Here is a 12,470-nt window from a genome sequence, read left to right as displayed (position 1 = left end):
AAATATTATTTAATCAGTCTTTCTCTGCCTTACTTGGTTAGAAAATTTCAAGTAGAGAACTATTTGGGAATAATATGACAGCTAAATAATGTCCTATAATTATAATCGCATTGAGACTATCCTTCTAGAGAAATAAGATAATCCCACTTTCCTTCAGACAGAATTGCAAACAGTAATCATCTGTGTTTAGGGTAGTTTTGCCTGACAGGTATTCTGTAGTTCCTTTTGCTCTTCTGTTCTGACCTTTCTCTTCCTTGCCTCTTAGCTGACCCCATAGTACCCTGCAATGAAACCCGATGGAGCCAGAAGTGGCAATCATCACGTCCCCTGAGAAGAGCCAGTCTCTCCCTGGGCTCTGGGTTCTGGCATGCTACAGGAAGGCATTCGAGCAGACGGCTGCTGAGAGCCATCCCGCGCCAGGTTGCCCAGACACTGCAGGCAGACGTGCTGTGGCAGATGGGATTTACAGGTGTGTGCTATTAACGAGGGAAGGCGCGGAAAGTCCAGACATCCAGAAATTCCCTGTTCCGGACTGCCTGGTGCTAAAGCCCTGCAGCCTTACACGTCTAACCTGCTCTCTCTTTGTTGAGCTGGTTGTAGGCTAGCACCTCTCGTCTTTGACTCCTGTTATGCCAGACATCTGTTTCTGTGGCTTTTCTAATTGTCACCATTTGTGTCTTATTTTGTTACCATTTCTGAGGTTAGAAGAGGCAGATTGTGGAGCACTTCTCTCCTGTGGACACATACCAAAACGAGTGCGGCACTGCTGGCCACTGGCGCTGACTGACAGGCTCGCAGAGGGCTGCCACTGCTCGGGGAAAGGTGGTCCCTGATCTGGGCAGCCCATGGAAATTAGTCTGTCACTTGAGTTTGGTGCCCTAAATGCAGAGTAGCTAAGTAATTGACTGTTACACCTGCTAATGATTTGTTTCAGTAGGAAGTGATGGTCATGATCTTGTCCTGTGAAATAAAACCAATAAGGCTTGTGAGTTTTGTGAAATAAGGTTTTTTTTCCCTTGCTGATATATCATGACAAAACGTTCCTGTTTTATCTAATGTGAAGATTTTTACCTTGACTTCTAAGCATAAGCCAGTTTCATCCGCTCCCAGGACATCACTATTTGTCTAGGTGTCTTTCCCCTGTCTCCTTGACGTAGGGACCCTTACCTCTCCTTTGATCTCCTTGGTGCCCTGCCCTCCAAAATGTCTAGATGCTTCAGCTTTTAATACCTGGTGGACTGGCATTTCATTAAAATGTGTGTCTCCCCGTGGTTTTACCCTTTTAGAGTGAGAACTCCCTCACAAAACACATTTTCTAATCATCAGAAATAATTTTTATTTCCCCCAAACCAAATGCTTTCTAATTTTGTGTGTGCATTTTTTAAAAGTAGCATTAATTTTTAGAGTTACCTCAGTTGGATGAATTATTTAACGTAGTATTGATGTGTGAAACAGCCCTTTTGCCAGAAAGACATCACCCTTCTTACATTGGTTACCTGTTAAGTAATGCAGGTATTCTATATTTTAATGCTTTCTAGAATCTTTGGTCAGAAAGGCTAGTTGTGTTTCACACTGGGGCTGATGGCTTTGGCCGGCATCTGGAATAAACTTCCTGTTAGAGAAAAGAGCGTGCTGCAGTGATTTTTCTTCCGGTGTGATTAGCCCCATGTGGGGGTCGTAGTTAGCTCCTCCTAGCAGAGTTTGCCTTTTTACGGATGAGCCGCATTGAGTAAATTGCCTTCCTTGTTGGGAATAGGAATGGGTCCCCTGTTTCCCATTTTCTGTGCCCTGCTTCTTGGGTGTGGGTTTTGTCAGTGTTTTGCAGGGTCTCTGAGAAGGTGAGGGGTGGAGAACTGTAGTGAACTGCCAGAAGGGGAGTGTTAGTAGGTGCCAGCCTGCAGCCTTGAAAAGCCTGCTAGGAGTGAAAGGGGTGGTTCCATCCTAAGCACTGGTGGCAGTTGACGAGGGTCTAGAAGGATTTTCTGCTTATCCTTAAATCTTACTTGGTGGCAGATGATGGCATTGCTCCTGCTACCCTCTTTTCTTGGCTCAGCCAGCTACTCTGGGCGCAGCTGACCTAACTTGTTTGCTCTGAGCAGGCTTTGGCCTTCCACAGCGTGTCATTTTCTGTATGTTCCTGGGAGGAGTGTATGTTACAGGCAAAATCTAAAAAGCTGCTATCTTCAGACATGATTGTGTTTGCTTGCTTTTCCGAATAAGGTGCTAATGTAAGAGTTGCTGTTTTCGACACTGGACTGAGCGAGAAGCATCCCCATTTCAAAAATGTGAAGGAGAGAACCAACTGGACCAACGAAAGAACGCTGGATGATGGTGGGTCTCAGCGGCGGGGAGAGCACGGCCACCTGTGGATTTGGGATATCACTCCCATCCTCTCTGATCCATTGAGAGTGTGTTTGTGCACGATTCCATAGTCTGTGTCCAACAGTTATTCAAACAGTCCCAAGTTGTTATTGTGGCTTTTTTTGTGGCAGGAACTTCTCTGATTATGTTAGAGGATGTTGGGAAGTAGCACTCCAGGAGATGGTGGGGATGCCTGGTACAGGGGCAGCTCCCTGTCCAGAGAGCGCGGAGTTGGCTAGCCCTTGAAGCGGGGCTTGTGCCGGGTGACGCCCAAGGGAACGAAGAGCAGCAGCAGAGGCCCTCGTCTGTCCAGCAGTTGGAGATTGAAGGCTCTGGAACTCATGGCCTGGAATGTTGCGTCCTGGCACTTGCTTTCAGATGTGTTTAATGGGATTTTTTTCTTTATGGACTGCAGGTTTGGGCCATGGCACATTCGTGGCAGGTGTGATAGCCAGCATGAGGGAGTGCCAAGGATTTGCGCCAGATGCAGAACTTCATATTTTCAGGGTCTTTACCAATAATCAGGTAGGTGTTTTGAGGACCCCTGAAACTTGTGTAAAAAAACACAGTCACTGGATTGTACACATTTGTGTAAAAGGAGTGCACATCAGTGACGCTGGGCCATTTGTACCACGGCATGTGTGCCCAGTTTACTGTTCCTCTGCCTCCTGGGTGGCTCCACCCTTCTCCCACCACCCACTGTGTCCATCTAACTTGAACCCTGAAGACTTTGCCAAGGCTACTACTTACGAGTCTTTGATTTCCCTCGTCTCTTCTCTATCTCCAGGCTTCCCCAGGCCTCTGTACCCCTAGGTGGGTGTCTGCATGACGGAATAGAACAAAGTGCACATAGAATAATTGTACGTGTTTGCCTCCCTGATTGGGTTCCTACCATCTTGAGCGTGGGGACTGTTTTATTTACTTCTGTGTCCCAACACCTGGCATTGTGTTGGGTAGTGTGAATTTGCAAGCCTTGTTCCTTCACTCTTCATTTGGAAATTGTAGAAAAGGGAGAGGATCCTAGTATTTGTGGTTTCACTTTCCATTATTTTTTAAGATTAATTTTTGAATAGGTAATGCATAGCTTAGAAATGTCAGGAGGTAACACAGTGAGGCCCCACCCCTGTCGCTGTCCAGTGCATTCTTTCCTCACTTGCCTGTGTCTCCTGTGTGACAGTGCTCCTTTCTTAAATCTCCTCCTAGAATTTCTTTGGTGTGTATAAGAAAATATAAACAGGTGGTCTTTTAAAAGCCTTTTAAAAACATAATTCTTAATCATTACATTGCTTCTCTTCCTACTGTAAACTTAATTTTTTATTTTTAAATAATTAAGCTGAAGGTGATCCAGAAAGTAACTGAGTTTTGTAAGGAAAACAGGTGCACTTCAACATCAGAGGACTAATACTGTGAAATAACTGTTACTGATGACATTGTCCTTCAGTCTGTTTAGGAATGAAGAAGATCACATAGATAAGTTGAACTATTCCAAAATGCTTCACTTATTAGAAGTGCCTTGGGATAAGTCCTTTTAAAAGAGAAGGGCAGTTGGAAGCGTGGGTGTTACTAGGAAGGCATTCTTTGTTTAGAAAGCTGTGCATTTCACCTAGAGAGACAGGCCACTACAGAACACAGCTGCCTCTTCCTTAGGTTCAGCTCCAAAGACTTAGAACTTCTAGGTGTTGTATTTCACTCTTCAGAGTATTATTTGTACTCAGGATTTATTTCTGGTTTTAAGTAAAAAAAATAGAGAAGTACTTTATGATTTTAAGAGCCTCAGAAATAAAAACCGTTCTAGCACTCTAAGACTTTATTGAAACACGAAGAGGACTTTTTTCATATTTAACTAGGTATCTTACACGTCTTGGTTTTTGGACGCCTTCAACTACGCCATCTTAAAGAGGATTGACGTGTTAAACCTCAGCATCGGCGGCCCTGACTTCATGGATCATCCCTTTGTTGACAAGGTTTGTGGAGTCACTGCACACGGGGTTTGGGTGACAGCTCCTGCTCTTTCGCAACCCAACTTTGCGTCATTTCTAGTGTGTTGGTGGCTTTTCAGCCAGGTGGTGACAGCTTTGTGGGAACAGATGGCTAATGACCTGAGCTTCAGTGATTTACATGTCATAAATGGAGTGGGTTGGAAGCCTCCGAGTAGGTGTTTATAAGGAGCACATGGTGCCGTGGTGATTCTTTTTTTTTGAGATGGCATTTCATTCTTTTTGGCCAGGCTGAAGTGCAATGTCATGGTCTCAGCTCATAGCAACCTTTGCCTTCCAGGTTCAAGCGATCCTCCTACCTCAGCCTCCCAAGTAGCTGGAATTGCAGGCACGAATTACCATGCTTGGCTAACTTTTTTGTATTTTTAGTAGAGACAGGGTTTCCCTGTGTTAGCCAGGCTGGTCTCAAACTCCTCACTTTAGGTGATCTGCCCACCTCAGCCTTTCAAAGTGCTGGATTACAGGTGTGAACCACCGCACCCAGCTGATTCTTTCTCACCTAAACATGCAACCTGTGTTTTCCTGAAAGTGACTAGGAAATCAGCATCTGCTCTGTGCACTGTGTGCTTCTCCATCCAGGGTGCTGTTCTCTACCCCTGCAAGTTGCCAGGCACATCCGCCTTTATAATGGTCCAGTGCTGCTTTTTTAGGACTGTTTGTAGACATTATATATGGTTTTCTTTGACAGTTATATGTTAAGAGTGGTATACTTTCATTAAATAAATGCTCGTTTTGTAGGTGTGGGAATTAACAGCTAACAATGTAATCATGGTTTCTGCTATTGGCAATGACGGACCTCTTTATGGGTAAGTAGCCCCAGCAGGGATGACCTTGGGGATTTTTTCCCCCTTAAATAACTGAAAAATTGTTATCCGTTTGTGTATCCACCTATGCTTACCTGTTTATATCTGTCTAAAACTTTGTCTCAAGGATGTTTTCCTTACGTAAAAAAATAATGAGGGTGTATGATGAGCACCCAGGTACTCACCACTGACCTCAGCAGCTGTCAGCTTAAGGCCAGTCTCCCTTCGATTTATATATTTTTAAAAACTTGTTGCAAATAGTAATTTAGAGGGCTGAAGTTTTTATTCTAACTACTATTTGCCCAGAATCAACCAGAGAAGTGAATTTATCAGAAAGGGATTCTGCAGTGTTGAGATCTGTGTGCAAAGCAGAGGGAAGAGGTTTCTGCCTGTTTCCAAGAGAGCTGGTGCCAGCACAGTGGCACTCTCACAGAGGAAGTGCGGGCGGGCCTAGCATCAGGACGGTGCTTGGGACTGGATGAGAGGGATCATTTAGGAGGGACGCAGGGAGGACGGTGTGACAGGGGGGCTTTGTGCTGAACTCAAGCAGCATGAGATGTGAAACATTTGCCGCTGAATCCCAGCCAGTAGACTCCTGTCTGGTTGGAGGTCTCAGTTTTCTTTCCACCCGCAGCTTCATTTTATTCTCTAGATAATGTGTATAAATCATTTCTTGTGCTTAAAGTTTCTGTAGGATGCTTTACGAAAAGTGTCCAGGGCATAATATGAGGTGAAGCTCTGTGAAGTTCATGTTTGTATATCTCGGAAAACGCAGATATTGGCATTCATAGTCTTCTAGCCTAATAGTGGGGTACATGATCCTGACCCTTGTTAGAGGTCCAGGGTTCTGGATTTTGCCATGGTGTCAGTGATATGTATCATGAGCCACAGATGTAAGTGTCATGAACATACCCTAACTGTAGCTCTGCCATGACAAACACCAGTTATTAAGTCATCTTGTCGGGTTTTCTTGTCTCCCTTTTTAATTGTTTCTCCTATTTCTGATGTCCCCACTCAAGTCTGGCACTCATCAGTTTACAGTCACTGAGGTGTCTGTGTTTCCTAGTCTGTCTTCCCATCTTGAGTCTTTTCCCACCCCAGCTCTTCCAGGATGGATGGGGATGAAACCAAATGTGGAAGCAGACAGGTCCGACCTGCCACTTATGGCTGAGGCACCCTCACTTCTCTGAGCCTCAGCTCCTTCACCTGTCATGGGGGCAGAGAGCAGCCCACATGGTGCCTTCGAGGCTGACATCAGACAGCAGGGGGAGAGTGCGTGAACACTGATGATGCTCTATGAATTACAGCCTCTCTTTTCCTTTTTTGTGTGTATTTCTACTGTTCAAACATATATTCTAGCAGTTTTCTAATCAGGAATCTGCAGTGGGTTATTATTGCCTAATAGCTGAAATCCACATATTCTTTTGGTTTTTAAGGTCCTCAGTATTCTAGGCTGGATTGCAAACGTTTCCTGTAAAGGGTCAGGTAAAAAATATGTTAGGCTTTATCATGCGAAAGCAGCTGTAGGTGATATATATGTGAATGACCATCACTTTGTTCCAGGAATGCTGTATTTGTAAAAACAGGTATAGGCTTGGTTTGGCTCATGGGTCGTAGTTGGCCAACTCCAGCCAGAATCTATTGTTTCAACTTCCCCTTCCACTGCGCCATGTACACCTTCCTGGGATGAATCTCCTCCTGTTCGTTTCAAGTCCTCTGCACCTCTTCCCTCTGCTCATCCTCCTGACCATACCTATTTGGATTCCTGGCTCTTTCACATGCTGTTCTGACTGTCACACGCTGGCTGCCTTTCTGAAACCCTGTGGCTTTTGTGGGTGGTTGCACTCCATAGCTTCTTCTCAGAGTTGTGAGTTTATAGTGTGTTGGAGGAGCAGAGCTTTGTAAGGAAGGCTCTGTCTCCACCTCCTGTACGCTCGTGCTGCCTCATACAGACCTGGCCACCTGCTGGCCGTGTCTTGAAGTGACTGGACATGGCATGTGATCATGGCAGCCCAGCTTGGGATGGGTATGGTTTTTACTGCTCGGGCATCTGATGGGACTGCTCACAGGGCTGGTCTGAGGACAGGAACATGCATATGTCAGCTCCTCTGGGAGTAAGGCATGCATCCTCTGGTCCCCTTTGCTGTGGTCTCTTCCTTTGGGTCCTGTGCCCAGGTGCTCTGAGACTCTGTGGTGCCAGCGAGCCTGCGGCCTCAGCTTCCTCCTTTTCAATTTTCAATACCAGTAATGATTTCTTGATGCCTTCCCTTATTTTTAAAGGGTTAAAGTGTGCTAAGCATTATAGGGATTGACAGGTAGAGGAGGGTGGGAAGGTGGTACCTTTTTGGTCAACTTCAGTGGGAGTTTCTATCAGTGACTTCTGTCCCAGCCTCTGCTCCTTGAGTTCCTGGGAGTATATAAACATCTAGTATCAGTCAACAGAAAATGACTATTGGGGCCTCTGAATGACCAGCTGCTATGATACTGGTGGCCAGTGAGCTGAGAAGGCAGTACCACTTAGACTTGGTGTGGTTAGGAACTGTCAGTTGAAAACTCTCTCTAGAACTAAAATTTCATGCTGCTGTTAGCTCTTAAGCCACTTGGAATCAGTTGTAGTTCTTTAATTGTCAAAGAGTTCATTTTTTTTTGGTAGTGAAACGATAATAGATAAAGCTTAGCAATGCAGTTTTATAACTGAGTGTCTCGTACTTTCAAATAGTTTGTCTTTATTTTGACTTTGTGGATTACACATTTTTGCCATTATTTATTTCACTGTAATTTCTTTGCAGATCTAGTGCACTTAAGGTGTTGGAGAGACTTGTGTGGCTTTTTCCTCGTGTCCTAGGTCTTTTCCTCTAAGGAGCTCAAGGTGACAGAATAATGATAGTCCTTCCACAGTTCCCTACGAGGCAGGTGGAATAGTACTGCAGAGGGTCAATTGAAAACTTACAACTTCCTGACCTTGGCAGATGCAAATGTGTGATGACAGTTTCTTCCCAGAGAAGTATCTGGTCTAGTTGGGAAGTTGAGATGAATGTACTGGGAACAATTTGAAAGTGATGTGAGAACGTGTTACTGGGTGATGAATTGCGATCGTGTTAAGCATGAAGTTCAAGGGCAAGATTCTCAAGGCCTGGAGTGCTGGAGGGAAAGGTGAGCCCTGAGCTCACCTTCTAGCCCCAGTGTGCCAAGTTGACAGGGAAGAGAAGAAAGAAGGGGCATTCCAGGTGAGGGGACGTAGTTTGGGCACAGCATGAATGTGGCAGGGTCATATCTATTTTGCAGGATAGCTGTGAGGAGCTGCAGTCCGTCAGAGTTCACAAGGCTTCCCGCAGAAGAACCTCATGAAGTCTTAGATTGTTCTGGGAGTATTTGCCCTGGTTTGAATCATTCGTTTTAAATTATTTCTCTTCTCTTGTTTTTCTTTTGTCTCAATATAGCACTCTGAATAACCCTGCAGATCAAATGGATGTGATTGGAGTGGGCGGCATTGACTTTGAAGATAACATTGCCCGCTTCTCTTCAAGGGGAATGACTACCTGGGTACGCTTTTCTTTGCTAAATAATTGTATTTAGCTGGAGAAACTGCCATGGCTAGTGGCACCATTTGTTGACTAGCCTTGAGGTGTATTTGTAAGTGCACAGACACCCTCACATTCACGAGTGAATAGTCGGGGCTATGAGTGCCTGCCCAGCCCTGAGAACTGGAGGTCCGGCCCCTTCAGCCTCTGCCACTTCAGTCTGGCGAGTCCACAGCTGCTGTGATAAGCATGGGCTGATTTTAAATGGTGTTTCCCAGTTCCACTTACTAACTGATTTCTGAGGAACTCACTTTGTGGTGAGTTGGGTTCCTGCCCATTTACCCTCTCTAGTAGAGCTAAGCAGTCCTCTTCATGATAGGTGAGATGAATTTTTTTTTTTTTTTTTTTGGCATTAAGAAGTTGGAGAAGCCATTAAGAACAGCTTAATATCAACTCTGCCAAATACAATTACTAATTACAGAAATAATTGTATTTAGCTGAACAAATTCAAAATAACAGCTACAGTTAATAATTCAGCTGCTTGGGCTTTATTTATGCAGTGAATTCATCCTCCTTTACCTGTCAAAGTTTGATGAAAAATTAGACACTTGTGCAGAGCAGCACTTGGGTACCTTTGTCCTGGCAGTGGCTAAGGGGAGCACCCGCTCTTCAAATTCTTCAGGGTAAGAGCACCTCTTGGTGCTTTAAGTTGACATGCCATCCTCAGAGACCTCGGATGAGTCCCTGGAAAGATTCCCAGCTGCGTGGGAACACTGTGGGCCTCATCCGCACCACAGCACTTTACAGGGGAGCCTTTGTAATGTGACAGTGCCAGCCCCCAGCTCCCCTACCTCACACACTCAGGTGCCTCTTCCTGGAGCTGCCCTGTTGGCTGGGGAGCACTCTCTCATGTGACATCAGTCCGGGGCAGGATGCATGTCCTCCTGTCTGCACTCCCTCAGCATGTGCTTTGTGCTACCCTGTACTAGGAAGCTGCTTCTGCCAGTTTGCCTCCATGTATCAGTGCTTTCACTGAACCGTGATGAGATGTCATGTCCATGGCATTCATCACCAGTCAGCTTTTTTTTTTCAAAATTTTTTTTTTATAGCAATGTGAACACGGAACCAGCCAGCTTTTTGATGGCATTTGAGAAACTTTTCTCCATCATCACAGAGCTGTGGTGCAGGATGCCTTCACTCTCGTCCCAGTGTGTGCATCTGCGGTCCCAGGGGTTTGATGATCAGGAAGGGCTTTCCCTCCAAATGGTCTTCTGTTTCTGACAGAATGTGAGATTCCATTATAATTCTCGTTTTGCCCCAATTCTTAGGAAGCTTGAGCGAGTACTAAGTTAAAATCTTATCCCAAATGAGTTTTCTGGTGATCTTGTTCCTTCTAAATGGTTTCTTATTTCCTTTTTTACAGTGGTTTGAAACAACCACTCATACCATGTACTTCTTTCCTTGTAAAGAAACATGTTTGGGTTTTTATATATTTTAATTTTCTAATTTTTCTAACATTTCTAATTTTAACTTATTCAGAGATAAAGCACTTTCCAGTTTCTGGTCTTGGTGATAAGCCAGTGTCCACTTTGTAGTCTTGCATGTTATCAAGATTAAAATACCTATCTTTTAATTGCTTTATGCCTTTGTTATTGTTCTGGTTGTTATAAAATGTATTTTTAAAATTTTACTTTCTACATTATCATTTAAGCTTTTTTTTTTCTGTATTGTAGTGAATTTCTTTTCTCTCTCTCTCTTTTTCAGGGGGGAAGTAGGAGACAGGATCTCACTCTGTTGCCCAGGCTGCAGTGCAGTGGCACAATCATGGCTCACCGCATCCTTGACCTCCTGGGCTCAGGTGATCCTCCTTAGTAGCCGGGACTACAGGCATGTGCCACTACATCTAGCTAATTTTTGTATTTTTTGTGGAGATGGGGGTCTTGGTGTGGTCTAGAACTCCTGGGCTCAAGCAGTCCACCCGCCTCAGCCTCTCAAAAGGTTGGGATTACAGCTGTGAGCCCTGCACCTGGCCTGGAGTGAATTTCACACTAAAACCAATATCTTCCTAAGGTTATACTGTTATTAGCCCATATGTCTGTTCCGATTTGATTCACTCATAATTGCATGTGACTGTATGCCAATGTGCGAGCTGTAGAAATGAAGCTGCTTTTATTTATAGGAGCTACCAGGAGGCTACGGTCGCGTGAAACCTGACATTGTCACCTATGGTGCTGGTGTGCGGGGTTCCGGCGTGAAAGGCGGGTGCCGGGCCCTCTCAGGGACCAGTGTTGCTTCTCCAGTGGTTGCCGGCGCCGTCACCTTATTAGTGAGGTGAGTGTTGCCCCCCAGAGACCAGCAGCTCCCACGCCAAGACAGGAGCACTGGGTGCCAGCAGGACAGGACTCGAGTCTTGCTTCTGCCCTGTCTTGGGTTTGAGAGCTTCGGCCCTTCACAGCTTTGCGCTGTCTCTCCTTCTTCATCTCTGCAAAGAGATGGGAGTCACTTCTTTTATAGTTAGAATGACATGAATGTGACCATTCTCTATAAGCCCAAGTAAACTAAAGTGCTGACGACAAAACACCTATTTCTCTACGTTTGTGTTCCATTATGTGCTGGAACTGTTACATCCAAGCAAGCATATATATATCAGGCAGGGAACAAAAAGGAAGGTATTTCCCTGCCATATGTCCTCCATTTCCTTGGGGATTCACCTTTTTAAAAAAAAAATCTTATTGTGTATTAGTAAGGTATGCAAAATGATGTTATGGGATACATATAGATAGTGAAAAGGTTACTCTAGTGGAACAAATGAACACATCCACCTTCTCACAGTGTTAGTCATTTGTTGTTTTGTGACAGGGACTCACCTATTGATGTACTCCGTAGCTAAGGGTGTCCAGTCCCTCAGGGACTGGCAGTCACTACCCCACCTTGTCTGATTGGATCTCATGCAGTTGGAATGGAGCTTAGTGACTGGCCCTTCATCTTGCAGATAATGGAACTGGAAGAAAGTTCTCAAAGAGGCAGGGGGCGGTGGCTCATGCCTGTAATCCCAGCACCTTGGGAGGCCGAGGCGGGCTGATCACCTGAGCTAAGGAGTTCAAGACCAGCCTGGCCAACATGACAAAACCCCGTCTCTACTAAAAATACAAAAGTTAGCTGGGTGTGGTGGTAGGTGTCTGTAATCCCAGCTCCTCAGGAGGCTGAGGCAGGAAAATTGCTTGAACCTAGGAGGAGGAGGGTGCAGTGAGCTGAGATTGCACCACTACACTCCAGCCTGGGTGACAGAGTGAGACTCCATCTCAAAAAATAAATAAATAAATAAAATTCTCAAAGTGAGTAGACCAGAGTTGAAGTTCACATGCTCTCAGTTTCATCGGAGGCCCATGTTTCCTTGTTAGTTGTAAAAAGATGTCTTTGGGGCTGGCATTTATCTTGTCACTCTATTTTTCCCCAAAATAAATCGTACTTTTTCTATCTAGATGAAGTTGTTTTTCTTTTTTCTTTTTAAGACGGAGTTTTGCTCTTGTTACCCAGGCTGGAGTGCGATGGCCCAATCTCGGCTCACTGCAACCTCCGCTTCCTGGGTTCAGGCAATTCTCCTGCCTCAGCCTCCTGAGTAGCTGGGATTACAGGCACGCACCACCATGCCCAGCTAATTTTTGTATTTTTAGTAGAGACGGGGTTTCACCATGTTGACCAGGATGATCTCGATCTGTTGACCTCGTGATCCACCCGCCTCGGCCTCCCAAAGTGCTGGGATTACAGGCTTGAGCCACTGCGCCCGG

At 45.1% G+C, this 12,470-nt stretch overlaps 1 protein-coding gene across 5 annotated transcripts in view; it reads left to right on the top strand.

The window, feature by feature from the left end:
• The window catches only part of MBTPS1 (membrane bound transcription factor peptidase, site 1), a 62,173-nt gene that overhangs the window by 18,818 nt on the left and 30,885 nt on the right, over positions 1-12,470 (top strand). For all 5 annotated transcript variants that reach the window (XM_078357868.1, XM_002761226.6, XM_078357867.1 and 2 more), the window contains 7 exons: positions 266-469; positions 2,221-2,331; positions 2,777-2,886; positions 4,209-4,325; positions 5,097-5,164; positions 8,602-8,704; positions 10,862-11,013. In XM_078357868.1, the coding sequence (XP_078213994.1) occupies positions 266-469; positions 2,221-2,331; positions 2,777-2,886; positions 4,209-4,325; positions 5,097-5,164; positions 8,602-8,704; positions 10,862-11,013 (865 nt within the window). The remainder of the gene's footprint in view (positions 1-265; positions 470-2,220; positions 2,332-2,776; positions 2,887-4,208; positions 4,326-5,096; positions 5,165-8,601; positions 8,705-10,861; positions 11,014-12,470) is intronic.

This window comes from Callithrix jacchus, chromosome 20 (assembly GCF_049354715.1).
Source record: "Callithrix jacchus isolate 240 chromosome 20, calJac240_pri, whole genome shotgun sequence".
NCBI lineage: Eukaryota > Metazoa > Chordata > Mammalia > Primates > Cebidae > Callithrix > Callithrix jacchus.
The sequence above is the reverse complement of the archived record's forward strand: the minus strand, read 5'-3'. Positions and strand labels throughout refer to the sequence as shown.